Genomic DNA, 15,572 nt, shown 5'->3' on the forward strand with positions numbered 1-15,572 from the left:
CTCCTCTGTGCTCTCTCCTGTCTGATAGCACTCCTCTGTTCTCTCTCCTGTCTGATAGCACTCCTCTGTGCTCTCTCCTTTCCTATCAGACAGAGGAGTGCTAGCCCACCCTCACTTACTGGACTTCATCCATGTCTGTGCTTCAGCTTGGACAAAGCCATGATTTCTATACAAAGGGAATAACATTTTCGTATGAAGTATATTAGAAAGGTTAATGTTTTGCCAAGACTTACAACATATACATTTTTTTGAATCTTGGTGTGGTTAAATTCTTGTTCCCATCAAATTAGTCAGACAAGGTTTGTGTCATCTCACCTTGGTGGTACACAGCCAATCCTCCATAAAGGCAAATATCTCTACTGACATGACACCATCTACTGTGTGTGATCGATACACAGGGCTGATCTGCCCATGCTGTCTCTGTGTGCTTTTTCCATGCCTGCACCATCAGTGTGTATTAAAGCACATTGACAGTGAGTCAGAGAGGTTCTGAATCACTTGCAGACTCATATATTCCTTCTTCCATACAGTTAATAGTAAGTGTACCTCCATGTTTCTTCTAGTTATGTGCCCAATAGCAGCTACATTTTAATATAGCTGTATTCAGTTTTCTCCATCGTATACTAAAGCTTTTCTTTTACTGGAATTAATTTGCATTTCGCTTATTCCTGCTCCACCACCGAGTCACCATGTTTGTTTGTTTTCCTCAATAATGTGCTAGCTTCTGTCTCCCTGACCGACATCCTCTCTTACAAAGAGAGACAGCTATGAAGTGTCTTCTGCTAAGTGTAGATGATGGCCTATCATCTCTCCATGGCTTAAGTGAATTTTGTGCTTTTGTGTGCTGAAGTAAGAAACCATAACACATTTTAGATGTTTTATAAAGCATTCCACCTGGTGAATGATTATACATAGTACAGTTGAAAACAAGAAGGAGAGGAGATGGATGAAGGGAAGGGGATGTTGGTAGTTTAGCTGTAGTTACTGCAGATAGAAGTGAACGCTTCTAATAACAACACATATTAGCGAGCTGGTTGTTTCACCAAACTGGCTATCCAAACCACTAGCCCATACAATAAAATGTTCACATTTCGTTACTTGTAAATTTTTTTCGGTCTGCCCAGTCAGGGTAAATCAAGGTAGCTTCAAAGGTAGATGCCGGCTCAGCTGGGCACAGGAGCAACTCACAGGACAGCTGAAGGTGGAGATAAAAACTTTATTCCCAAGATGCAATGCGTTTCACTGTGATTACGCAGCTTGCCTGAAGAAGCTGTGCAATCGCAGTGAAACGTGTTGCATCTTGGGAATAAAGTTTTTATCTCCACCTTCGGCTGTCCTGTGAGTTGCTGCTGAGCCGCCGTCTTCTTTTGAAGCTACCTTGATCTACACATTTCACGGAGCCGGTGGGCAGCGGACATCTGTTTTTATTCATTACCATTGTTGTGTATGGGGCTGCACAACGCATCAACACATGAATGGAGGGGGCGTGACGTCACATCCCCGTCTCGGAAGCCCGAAGGTTTCCAAAACTAAGACGCAGCTGCGCATAGAATGCGGGCTGCTGCAGGGAGATGGGGGGGGGGTCCCAGCGGCGGGCCCCCCGCGATCAGACATCCCCTATTCTTTCGATAGGGGATAAGATGTTTTTGCCCGGAATACCCCTTTAACTCCCCCACTAACCTTTCTAGGCTTCTGTCCTCATCACTTTAATCTTTTTGACAGGTCAGACTTATGATATTAAAAAGCCCCTTTATGTTTCCACATTTTATGTTATTTATGGTTCCACATTCTCAGACCAGCTCCAGCAGAGCCTACGCAAAAAGATTCAGAGGCTTCATGTTCCAAAGCTCCGGTCCCTGACAGTCAGTCACCTGTTGCCGCTCATCCTACCAAGAACATTCTACCGTTTCCAGAACCTCGAGTGCCATACCCACGATTCTCATCCCTCACTGCGTTTGAACAGGATGCCTACGTGAAACTGATGATCAGATTCTTAAACAAAAAGAATACCTATATCTCTTTTCCGCATATGAAGGAATATAACCATTACCAGGTAATGAAAAACTGGATGCATTATATTGTGAAAGAAGTAAATAGTGCAAACAGGGAGGACCGGCATGTAATACCTATAGTTGGAGCCGGGTTATCTTCTGTCAGACACTGGGGACCTCTTGTATTTGAAGAAATGATATCATCAGAAAAGATTATAGCAAAACCCCCTACCTATCTTTTTATCTTGAGAGACGTCTTTGATGTGTTTAACACTTGTTACGAGGCACACCAGCAGGATGGTATTCCAACATATACCGTAGCACACCCAAGTGGTGCCCTTTCATTTTAAGAGACCAATTAGAGTCTACTAGTGACGACAGTCATTCCATTTCAGTATATACTATAATTTTGCAACTCCAAAGTGCATGCAGCTACACTTTTGAGTCCTAAAAAATTTAAGCATCTGCTTGGAAATGGACCAAACATAGTCATTAGTAGACTATGCTTTACTTTATTAAACTCTGCTACACCACAGTATATGATGCTATACTGCTCTGCCAGTTTGCCAAAATATACTCTGAGTACAGGCCACTTGACAAGTGTCAATCTGTCCTGACATTTCTTAAGCTAATCCCATGGAGAAATGTAATTTGTCTTTTGACCTTTTGTCTAGTAAGCCTGTGAAAACCAAGCGATGTGTCAAGTTCAAATGGGCTAGTGATCTCAGAAAACCCATAGGCCCATCTGGCGATACTGATTTTCTGTATTTTGGTTATATTACAGCGTATGCATGTTATTTTGTTGTATCATATTCAGCTTTAAATGTCTGTTTTGTTTTATTTAGTTTTTGAAATCAAAATCAAGCAGTGAAGTTCCAGAGTTTCAGAAATTTCTCCAGAATACAGCTCGGAGTTGTGCTGAGGACTACAGTGTGCTTTGTGCAGATGCTAAACTCTATATTCAGGTTAGTTGCCTGTACAGGAAAATGTAATACTTGCCTTGGTTAGAGGGATTTTTCACAAAATCCTGCCCACTGTTTAAGGGTATTGTTACATATGTAAATTGGAATATGCATCCAGGGGGGGATAGTTTATACAGTTGATCTAATATTTTGTTTTAAGATTGGGATTTTTAGAATTGAAAGCATGTTCATGAAATCTCAGATCTGGAAGCACAATCATTGAAGTCACTGTAAAATTGCGTGTAGAAAGTGGGTTCTCCTGCTAGGCCTTTATACATTCAACAGAGTACATAGTGCTAAATGAATTACTTGCTCCACATTGATGGCTCTATCTATTCTGGAGATTGCATACAATTATTTTCTTTTTTTCTTCTTCCAGGAGCTGGTAAAAGCATGCCAAACTCATGTGAAGAATTACAATCCTTTTTATACTGTCCATGAGATCACCAGCATTTTGGGTGGGAAGTTTATACCAGACTTAACCTTAAAGCTAGAGAAGAGCCTTCTCAAAATGGTAAACAATTTAATAAATGCTATTCTTTCTCCATATCTACCCTGTTTTGTTCAGCTACGTACATGATCTATAGTTGACATTTTAAATTTTTTTCATATACAAAGCATTCTGAAAATTTTCAGTCCCTATTACTTTTTGGTAAATTTAGTTGATTGGACGTTATGTAGAAAGACAAACCACTGTAAAAATCAGGGCTTACAAATAACAATTCATATCATACCATTTTTGGAGTTACAGATCTGGATAAGGGTACAGAAACTTCATAAGAGCACAGTGGCCTCTATAATTCTTAAAGGGGTTATCCAGGAAAAAAACTTTTTTTTATATATCAACTGGGTCCAGAGAGTTAAACAGATTTGTGAATTACTTCTATAAAAAAATCTTAATCCTTTCAGTGCTTATGAGCTGCTGAAGTTGAGTTGTTCTTTTCTGTCTAAGTGCTCTCTGATTACACATGTCTTGGGAACTGTCCAGAGTAGAAGCAAATCCCCTTAGCAAACCTCTTCTACTCTGTGCAGTTTCTGAGACAAGCAGAGCTGTCAGCAGAGAGCACTGTTGCCAGACAGAAAAGAACAACTCCACTTCAGCAGCTGATAATTATTGGAAGGATTTAGATTTTTTTAATGGAAGTAATTTACAAATCTAAATTGCAATATATAGAAAATAGGAGAGGCTCCTATCTGCTAGTTACCTTGATCCGAGCAACTCAAATGGCACCTATACCCACGGTGTCGCAAAGTAAAGTGATTGAAAGGAAAATTGAGGCTCAGGATCTTGAATACTGGATAGACATTTATTAATTAATTGTTTCAAATATGTAATGTGCTCCGTGAAGGACAGGGCCCTTGTGGGTCAGCGGGGACACAAAATACAATTTAATAAATTATAAAATTACATAGATAGCATAGAATACATTATAATATAAAAATATGTAATAAAATACAATCAATATAAAAGCCACATGTCTGTGGATATTCCAGCCTGTAAGAATAAAATAGTGGTGCGCGTGTCTTTTGAATAGAAACGAATATGTAAAGTGCAAAATTGGACTGTTCAATGCGCTGTTTGTAGAATGAGTGGTATCTGTTGGCAACAATGTAACAATTATTACATGGTAGCAATGTCTGGTATACTAGCAGTGTTTATGAGCAAACAGTAGCAATGTTAAAGGGGTATTCCAGGCGAAAACTTTTTTATATATATCAACTGGCTCCGGAAAGTTAAACAGATTTGTAAATTACTTCTATTAAAAAAATCTTAATCCTTCCAATAGTTGTTAGCTTCTGAAGTTGAGTTGTTGTTTTCTGTCTAACGGCCCTCTGATGACTCACGTCCCGGGAGCTGTGCAGTTCCTATGGGGATATTTTCTCAGCATGCACAGCTCCCGGGACGTGACATCATCATTGAGCAGTTAGACAGAAAACTTCAGAAGCTAATAACTATTGGAAGGATTAAGATTTTTTAATAGAAGAAATTTACAAATCTGTTTAACTTTCCGGAGCCAGTTGATATATATAAAAAAAGGTTTTGCCTGGAATACCCCTTTAAGTATACTTGCAGTACTGAAGAGCTGAAGGATAGATCGCTGCTTAGAGACTCGGCCGTCCCATATGGATAGCGGTGATAGTGGGCTTCAATGATGGGGACTGCAGCGCTTCAATGAGCCGTAAATTTCTCCAAATCGCGTAAAATGCTCGGAGAGAATGTTCAAATTCACGGTCCTATTATGTGTGGTAAAGCTTCTTAAAGCTGCTGAAGGAAAGTCCTATGGAGGACTTGAAACGCATCCAGCTCCGCAACCAACGCCACAAATATCCAGCCTCTATATTGGAATACCGCTATTGCACTTATACGGCATCCGCTAAGCCCCAGGTACTTATGCGCATTGCCACGGTGACGCCACATACCCTCTGACCACATCGGGGATCACAGCCTCCAAAAAACTGGATCTTTCATTATTGCTGTAACTTCTGAGACGGCTGAGTCTCTATCAGCATATGCCACACATAATAGGACCGTGAATTGGAACATTCTCTTTGCGCATTTTACGTGATTTGGAGAAATTCACGGCTCATTGAAGCGCTGCAGTCCTCATCATTGAAGCCCACTATCACCGCTATCCATATGAGATGGCCGAGTCTCTAAGCAGCGATCTATCCTTCAGCTCTTCAGTACTGCAAGTATACTTAGCATTGATACTGTTTGCTCGTAAACACTGCTAGTATACCAGACATTGCTACAATGCAATAATTGTTACATTGTTGCCAACGGATACCACTCATTCTACAAACGGCGCATTGAACAGTACAATTTTGTACTTTACATATTCGTTTCTATTCAAAAGACACGCGCACCACTATTTTATTCTTACAGGCTGGAATATCCACAGACATGTGGCATTTATATTGATTGTATTTTATTACATATTTTTATATTATAATGTATTCTATGCTATCTATTTAATTTATAATTTATTAAATTGTACAAGGGCCCTGTGCGTCACGGAGCACATGACATATTTGAAACAATTAATTAATAACTGTCTATCCAGTATTCAAGATCCTGAGCCTCAATTTTCCTTTTAATTAATTTACAAATCTGTTTAACTTTCTGGAGCCAGTTGATATATAATAACAAGTTTTTTCCTGGATAACCCCTTTTAAATGGAAGAAGTTTGGGCAACCAAGTCTTTTCCTAGAGCTGGTCTTCCCACCAAATTAAGTAATCAGAGGGAATATCACCTATCTAAGAAATGTGACCAAGAACCCAATACAGTAGTCTCTTTGACTGAGCTCCAAAGAGCCTATACACACATAGGAGAGACTTCCAGGAGGCCCACCATCACAGCAGCACATCACCAATCCGGAATTTATGGTAGAGTGGCCAAAAAAAAAGCTGCTCAATAAAGGACCCATGACAGTCCGCTTGGAGTTTGCTTTTGGACTGTGAGAAGCAAGATTCTCTGGTTAATAACCCCAAAATTAAATGGGCACTGTCAGATTCAAAAACTTTTTATATGTTGTACATCTTGGCAAAACATTAACCTTTCTGATATACTTCATACGAATTTTTATTTCCTTTTTATAGAAGTCATGGCTTATAAAATCATGGCTGTCCAAGCTGAAGCACAGGCATTGTCTTATGAAGTATATTAGAAGGGCTAATATTTTGGCAAGATGTACAACATATCAAAAGTTTTTGTATCTGACAGTGCCCGTTTAAACTTTCTGGCCAAAATGAAACTTTCGGAAAGCATCATGTCTGGAGGAAACCAGGCAATGCTCGTCACCTGCCCAATACCATCCCTACAATAAAGCTTGGTGGTGGCAGCATCATGCTGTGGGGGTGTTTTTCAGCAGCTAGGACATGGAGATTGCTCCGTTCAGCTTTCCCTCAACCCAGACCAATCTCTCTGCCCTAGCTGCTGAAAAAACACCCCCCACAGCATATATATCTGTACTTTGCTCCATTCAGCTTTTCCTCAACCCAGAGCAAAGTACAGAGATATTTATGAAAGCATGATCTCGAGTCCTCCGGACCAAGGACTGGGCTGAAGGTTGACCTTCAAACAAGACAATGACCCTAAGCACACAGCCAAGACAACACAGGAGTGGCTTTGGGACAACATTGAGAATGTCCTTGAGTGGCCCAGCCAGAGCCCTGACTTGAGCCCAATCACTCATCTCTGGAGAGACCTGAAAATGACTTCAACCGATGCACATCCAGCCTGACCGAGCTTGAGAGGATTTGCCAAGAATAATGTCCCCAAATCTAGGTGTGCATCATACCTAAGAATATAAACCTATAAGCACAAGAAACACAAATATAACCCCTGAGATCAAAGTTTATACAAAATCGTTAATCTTAATTTGAACAAAAATTATAATATCTGTAAAAACATAAGTAAAAGACCATAAAGAGGCCACACAAAGAACCAAGAAAAAATACATATATAGCTCTGTATGCTTGATAGTAATGCATAAACTAGTAGACACACAGCAAGAAACAAAAACAAATATTGTATGAAAGTAGAAAAGCAATACTAGCCAGACACGTGTCTAATGGGTGCCGTATACAAAATACTTGCAACAAGAAAAAATAAATCACTAGAAATAAAGTTTTATGACACATAAAGTGCAAAAAAGCCAATAGCCAAAAGATTGCTCAGCTGTAACAGTCGCCAGAGCAAAATGAAAGTGCTCACAAGTCCATACAGACAAAAGGACACATCCCAGTACCACACCAGTCCTCCAACACATTTGCCAGACTTTGCTTTATCCAGTATAATCACCAAGCACTTCCTTTCCTCAATATTCTTAAAAGTGGATTCTTAAGGATGCAGCTGGGTTTGCACTGACTAGATTGGGTGCACAGTTTTTAAGAAATACCCTTGTTTTCATCCTTAACCCCCACAAGGATGTATGTTTCCCAGGTCATGGTCTACACAGTAGTAACTATTTGGCAGCTAGATGTAGCAGTGAACACAAGACACAGGCGTGAGGGCAAGAGTGACATGTGGAGACAGGGCATTATATCATAGCCCAGAGGTAAGTACTAGAAGTATTTTCAAATGGAGCAAGATCAGAACCAGGAAGACAGGCCTGCAATGTGGTCTGATACGGCTGAGGCAAAGTCCAGGAACAAGCCAGGTGAACAGACCAGAAAACCATGAACAAGGACAGAAATAGTTCAAAGAAACAAAAACCTGGGAGGCTTGAATAGATATCACAGTAACAGAGGCTAGATAGGACTGGAACAGGAACTGTACTGCGAGCAGATCTTCAGGCAAGGAATTGAAGGCCCTTACCTTCTTAAATAGGCTGCCATTATTAAATGGCATCATATAGCCATGGGGACCAGATGTCATTCCCTGCAGCCTCATTGCTGGATACATGTTACTTAGCAACAGGATGTACCTACAGAGAGGATGCTAAGGGACCACATGGAAACAATAAGATTAGTGTTTTGAGCATTAGTTGTTGCACTCATTAGTTATCCATTTTGCCTGCCCATTTTCCAGACATACCTTTTCCACTGGCCAAGCCAAGTCCACTTTCTCCTCCTGCAGCCAACAACTGCTTCATAAGCAGAGTGCCAGACACTAGTGTTGCTCGCGAATATTCGCAATTCGAATATTATTCGCGAATATCGCATATTCACGAATTCGCGAATTTCGCGAATATAGCGCTATACATTCGTAATTACGAATATTCGTTTCTTTTTTTTTTTTTTTTTCTTCACAGTACACATCACAGTGATCATCCCTCTCTGCTTCCAGCTTATGTGGTGTAAAGAAGGCTGTAATACTACTGTGTGAGACTGTCGGACGGAAATTCGCATATGCGAAAATTAGCATATGCTAATTTTAGCATATGCTAAATTAGCATACGCAATTCGAATATTATTCGCGAATATCGCATATTCACGAATTCGCGAATTTCGCGAATATAGCGCTATACATTCGTAATTACGAATATTCGTTTCTTTTTTTTTTTTTTTTCTTCACAGTACACATCACAGTGATCATCCCTCTCTGCTTCCAGCTTGTGTGGTGTAAAGAAGGCTCTAATACTACTGTGTGAGACTGTCGGACGGAAATTCGCATATGCGAAAATTAGCATATGCTAATTTTCGCATATGCAAATTTTTGTGTATGCTAATTTTTAAAATGTTAATTTTCGCATATGTTAATTTTCGCATACGCGAATGTTCGCATATGCGAAAATAAAACGAGGATATTACGAATATGCGAATATTCGCGAATATATGACGAATATTCGTCCATATATTCGCGAATATTCGCGAATTCGAATATGGCCTATGCCGCTCAACACTACCAGACACTACCCCCTTATCTAGAGTACCTGTTCCCCTCTACTAAGTTTGGCCATCTAACTTTGCTTCCACTTAGTCTCTTTGGGCTACATGGAGTAAACTGCTCAAACATGGGATACAAACTGGGCCTTTGGCAGATGAACTAAATTTCTTATGCTTGGCAATACTTCTGTTTGGCTTCCTTAGAGTAGGTCAGTGCTTTTCTTAAGCAGATCATAACATTGTTTTCATTCACAGATTTTTCTCTATAAAGACATGGAAGGCCAACTTGTATCCAGCTCTTCGTAAGCAGACTGGATAAAATCATTTATGAAGCTAAATTTGGAAGTTTTTTTTTTGTCAACATCAGTCCAGGCCCAAGCACATAATCCCAAATTGGTTCCTTTTCGGTCCTTTGTGGCACTTTCTATCCTCCTGATGACCATCTATCTCCCAGGAGAAGAAGAGATAATTTTTCAAATAAAATTCCTCAAGGCAATCCCAGATGCACCGCCAACCTAAAGCCTTATAAAGAAAAAAAAAAAAGAACTGTGAACAGGGCACACCATAAATGATATGCAAAGGGGAGGTGACATAATGGCTTCAAGTCAAGCTTATAAATACCAGTCACTGGGTGGTCTGTTCAAAGTTCTTTTTTTTTTTGCTCTGTACGGCTTTGCATAGGGAAGAGAATAAACTCATCAAAACTCTGTTCTCTTTACCCGTTAGGTCCTGGGGTCAGTGTTTTGAGGTCATGGGGGATGTGACAGGTGCTCTTAAATGCTAGTAATTACTGGTAGCAGCATTTGGTTGTAACCTATAATATGGGGCCTTGTTTTTATTGTTTCCAGGGATCTGTGAAATTTGTGAAAATTACATTTCCATCTGATGGTATTCCCATGCCAACCTCCTATAAAAAGGTGTCTCAGATGACTCCTCCAGTGAAGAAGGCTAATCGTGTACATACGGTGAGTTTCTTGGCGAGGGCCTTATGGGTTGGAACTTAACGCATCAGAACGTACATTTACACCCTGTACATGAAGTGAGCACAGCAGGTTCCAACTGCTATCAACAGCAAGGGGCCGCCTGTAATGGCCTGCTATTAACTAACCTTTCAGATGCCGTGATCATTGAGCTGCCCTCACCTTGAGCAGCTAACCCTGGCACAGGTAAAGAGTAGTACAGAACATGTAGTACCTCCCTGTACTGTAGGGGGCACTACCAGACAGCCAGTTAGTGCATGCACTTCAGTAATAGAGGTGTTTTACCAGTGAAATGCCCATTCTGATTGGTCTGTTTTTCCAGTTGTTGACATGTTTCGCAGACCTGGTCTGTCCATAGCATTGTATGTTGAGTCTGGTTTCAAGTTACAATGGTCAAGAAAGGACCATTGTACAGTCATGGCCATGATTGTTGGCACCCCTGAAATGTTTTCAAGAAAATGAAGTATTTCTCACAGAAAAGGATTGCAGTAACACGTTTTGCTATACACGTGTTTATTCCACTTGTGTGTATTGGAACTAAACCAAAAAAAGGGAGGAAAAAAAGCAAATTGGACATAATGTCACACCAAACTCCAAAAATGGTCAGGACAAAATTATTGGCACCTTTAAAGGGGTACTCCAGTGCCAGAAAGTTAAACCGATTAGTAAATGACTTCTATTAAAAAATCTTAATCCTTCCGGTACTTATTAGCTGCTGAATACTATTCTGCGTATGGGGTGGTATGAGGGCTCATTTTTTGCGCCGTGATCTGATGTTTTTAGCGGTACCATTTTTGTATTGATCAAACTTTTTGATTGCTTTTTATTCGTTTTTTCATTATATGAAAAACGACCAAAAAGACGTTATTTTGGACTTTGGAATTTTTTTGCGCGTACGCCATTAACTGTGCGGTTTATTTAATGATATATTTTTATAGTTCGGACATTTACGCACGCGGCGATACCACAAAATATGTTTATATTTATTTTTATTTACATGGTGTTTTTTTTATGGGAAAAGGGGGACACGCTGGAGGCAGGTAAGAGGACCTCCGCTCGTGTCCCAGCTGATGGGGACACCGCATTTTCACTGCGGTAGTTCCAATCAGCCACGCTAAGCAGCCGGGCAGCTTTCACTTTTGTTTTAGACGCGGAGTTCAACCGCGTGCTATTACCCCGGGTCCCGGCTTCAGATACATGCCGGGACCGACCCGATATGACGCGGGGTCACCGCGTTACCCCGTGTTATATCGCGGGAGCCGGCCAAGGACGTAAATATACGTCCTTGGTCGTTAAGGGGTTAATAGAAGTAATTTACAAATCTGTTTAGCTTTCGGGCACCAGTTGATTTAAAAAAAACTGGTACTTCCACCAGAGTACCCTTTTAACTTAATATTTGGTTGCACCACCCTTTGGAAAAAATAACTGAAATCAGTCGCTTCCTATAACCATCAATAAGCTTCTTACACCTCTCAGCCGGAATATTGGACCACTCTTCCTTTGCAAACTGCTCCAGGTCTCTCTTATTGGAAGGCGCCTTTTCCCAACAGCAATTTTAAAATTTCTCCACAGGTGTTCAATGGGATTTAGATCTGGACTCATTGCTGACCACTTCAGAACTCTTTGTTGCCATCCATTTCTGGGTGCTTTTTGATGTATGTTTGGGGTCATTGTCCTGCTGGAAGACCCAAGATCTCAGACGCAAACCCAGCTTTCTGAAACTGGGCTGTACAGTGGGGCCCAAAATCCGTTGATAATCCTCAGATTTCATAATGCCTTGCACACATTCAAGGCACCCAGTTCCAGAGGCAGCAAAAAAAAAAAAAAAAAAAACATAATTGAACCTCCACCATATTTCACTGTAGGTACTGTGTTCTTTTCTTTGTAGGCCTCATTCCATTTTTGGTAAACAGTAGAATGATGTGCTATACCAAAAAGCTCTATCTTGGTCTCATCTGTCCACAAGTCGTTTTCCCAGAAGGATTTTGGCTTACTCAAGTTAATTTTGGTAAAATGTAGTCTTGCTTTTTATGTCTCTGTGTCAGCAGTGGGGTCCTCCTGGGTCTTGTTCAGTACCGTTTAGTTTCATTTAAATGTTGATGGATAGTTTTCTCTGACACTGATGCTCCCTGAGTCTGCAGGACAGCTTGATTATCTTTGGAACTTGTTTGGGGCTGCTTATCCACCATCCGGACTATCCTGCCTTGACACCTTTCATAAATTTTTCTCTTCCGTCCATGCCCAGGGAGATTAACTACAGTGCCATGGGTTGCAAACTTCTTGATAATGTTGCGCACTGTGGACAAAGGCAAATCTAGATCTCTGGAGATGGACTTGTAACCTTGAGATTGTTGATATTTTTCCACAATTTTGGTTCTCAAGTCCTCAGACAGTTCTCTTCTCCTCTTTCTGTTGTCCATGCTTAGTGTGGCACACACAGACACACAATGCAAAGACTAAAAGTGAACTTCTCTCCTTTTTATCTGGTTTTAGGTGTGATTTTTATGTCGCCCACACCGGTTACTTGCCCCAGGTGAGTATAAAGGAGCATCACATGCTTGAAACATTCTTTTCTCGGTCGCTCTTCATTGGGGGACACCTTGCTGATGGGTATATGCTCTTGCCACTAGGAGGCACTGACACTAAGGAAAAAAAAGTCTGCTCCTCCCTGGCAGGATATACCCGTCCACTGGAAGTGAGGTAAACAGTTTAGCTTAGTGTCAGTAGGAGGCAAGACACAGGTCTGGAGTTCTCCAGACCTGGTCTTCTATTATTATTTTCTAGTAAGGGCTGTTTAGTTTTTTTTCTCCCTTTTGTTTCTCATTTTCAGGTGGGGGTTCAGAAGCATGGCGCTACCTGTTCCCCATATGCGACAAAGTGGCACGGAACATAAGAGTATGGGACGTCAACCCCTTATCGCCAACGGCCAGCGTCAGGGGTAGTACTCTGGGTCCGGGTCCCCCTATGGTCCCTACTCGCCATGTTATCTTAGCCTGGTATGAAGCAGGTGACACATAGCTGGTTGAAATAATCGGTAGGTGAGTATTGGCGGGTTTGGTAAGTATCTTAAGCCCCCCCCCCCCACTCTCCCTTTTCCATTTCTACTTGGGAGCTTATCTTGAGTCTTTCTAGCGGGCTATGTCTTCCTCTCCTGAGAGCCCATACGGGGTTAATATTTTTCACTGGGGCCGGGGATCCAAGAGTCCTCGTTTTGCGCTGCACCCACTACCTTTTTAGTGCTTACTGTGGTTTATTTACTGCGCCAGTCCTCACTCAGGTGGCTCACTGGTCTCTCCTCCTCCCACGGCCGCACAAGTCCCCGTCAGACGGCGCGTCTGCCCGGCAATTCCTCTGGCTCCAGCTGCAGTCCCTGTCGTGGTCTGTGGAAGTACCGACGGCCCCCTTAGTTCCTTCCAGGGCGGCCAGAGTTCCGAGGGCACATTAATTTAGGACGTGGCTCCGGCCTGCACATTCGGGCATAGCTCTGTTTACTTCTTCCGGTTGGCAGTCTAGTTTTGTTTTGGCCGTCTCCAGGGTGGGAGGCTGTGGAGGGGTCATTGTCATGGGCACGGGTCCCATATCTCCTCCCCCCTCCATTGTTTTTCCTAAGATGGCTGGCCTCCATTATGGTGGAGGGAGGTGTTACAACATGTCCTATGGACCCTATGCGGGGTGAAGTGGATACAATCCACGGCTCCTCAGCCTCCCCCAATCTACTAGGGTGCTGGGCATACTATCCATGGCTCCTAGACCTCCCCTCCCTCCCACATGCAACAGAGGGACACAGTGTTCACATATCTGGCTGTTATCCCCTTTTCGCCAGCGCCTGGAGGTGTATTTCTTCAGCCAGGTTGTTAACTGCACGGTTTCCTCCGCCGTTGGTCTCCCATTTCAGAGCTGCCGCGGGTATGGGCACTTCTGGTGTGAGGGATCTGGATGAGGGTCCCTGCAGGTACACGGGTCTGATGCCAGTCGTCCTGACTTTCGTCTGCTGACTCTCTTATACAGCCAGGTCGCCCGCCAGATCGGCCGCACTCCAGTACCATACTGGATTGACCCTGTGCGATAGAGTGACCCTATGCGTTCAGGAATCTTTTACCGGTCAGCCAGGCGGTTGCCTGGGTCAACTACCATACACTACCCACACCATGGTCAGAAGTTCAAGTAACCCACTGCCAAGGTGAAGTTCCGAATGAGTCACCCCATGTTGCTCCGTGGGCTCTATACTATGCACCACATACTGGTTCACAGGGTTCCCTACTTTACCAGGTCCCTCTCTACATGCTTGCCGCTCTCCCGGCTCACGGCTGGTAACCCGCTTTCAGTGTGTAGTTCTGATTGCGGGATCATCCCCCTTTTCCTGCTGCTCACGTGGCTGAAGTCTGGGGACTCTTTCCATGGGAAGTTGGAAAACGGGTGTCTCTGTGGGTTTATTGGAACTCTTTATATCTGTTAGTCAGACTGTGTCTGCATTTTTCCTGCTCCACATACATCCTTCCTCTCTTGCATCTGTGACAGCAGTCCTGATGTGTGGCACCATTAGGAGATGGGGTGTGGGCGTTTCCTGCAGATTCCCTTGCAACAGCAGCACTCTCTGTTCCCCTTCTGTGGTGTAACATTGGTCTGCAGGGCGCATGGTTGTACCACACCATTGGGTACCGCGACGGTCTTCCACACTGACGGACTTTTGGTTATCTGCGGTTTCTTTTGCATCCACAGTCTTCGTCCCCCACTACTGTTGTGGGGTAACCATGTCTATGTCCCTATGGACACTCTTCATGTGTAGAGTCCACCTTCCTTTCTGTTTGGTGGGATGTGCCTCAAGCCTTCTTGTGGTCTCTTTTCCACAGGTCTGTGGCGGTTGAGCACCTCTGTTCTGGCATGGGGCCTGATGGGGCGACCCAGGTGTCTTCCTGGGTTCCTGTGCAGGGTGGCTCAGGCGTCTGCTCTCTGGTCTTAGACGTCGACCAGGATGGCTCAGTTGCGCCCACCTGATCCAGGGTTCTGCCCTGATGGGGGCATTCCTTTCTACACCCTTGGTCGTGTTTTGTGCTTCTTTCTTGCATTTGTAGTCTCGTCTTTCTTCTTTGCCAGCTCCTGTTTCCAGGGTTTCGATCCTTCTGGGGCCACTAATTGGCTCTCCCATGCCTCGATATGTTATTGTAGGGTTCCTGGGGGTCTTGTCCACCCAGTACTTTGTCTATTGCTGTTGAGCGGCATTTCCCTGCTCTTACAGTGCCTGGCAAACTTTGACAAGCCCCTTTCTACAGGGGGTACTGGGATCAGGGAGCTGGGCATGGTCAGTGCC

The 15,572-nt window shown here is 42.8% G+C and overlaps 1 protein-coding gene across 4 annotated transcripts in view; it reads left to right on the forward strand.

Annotated features, from left to right (window-relative positions):
• Positions 1-15,572, forward strand: part of ICE2 (interactor of little elongation complex ELL subunit 2) — a 121,107-nt gene that overhangs the window by 29,684 nt on the left and 75,851 nt on the right. For all 4 annotated transcript variants that reach the window (XM_056572701.1, XM_056572700.1, XM_056572703.1 and 1 more), the window contains 4 exons: positions 1,795-2,053; positions 2,837-2,956; positions 3,333-3,467; positions 10,133-10,249. In XM_056572701.1, coding sequence (XP_056428676.1) covers positions 1,795-2,053; positions 2,837-2,956; positions 3,333-3,467; positions 10,133-10,249 — 631 coding nt within the window. The remainder of the gene's footprint in view (positions 1-1,794; positions 2,054-2,836; positions 2,957-3,332; positions 3,468-10,132; positions 10,250-15,572) is intronic.

This window comes from Hyla sarda, chromosome 4 (assembly GCF_029499605.1).
Source record: "Hyla sarda isolate aHylSar1 chromosome 4, aHylSar1.hap1, whole genome shotgun sequence".
In the NCBI taxonomy this organism is placed as follows: Eukaryota; Metazoa; Chordata; class Amphibia; order Anura; family Hylidae; genus Hyla; species Hyla sarda.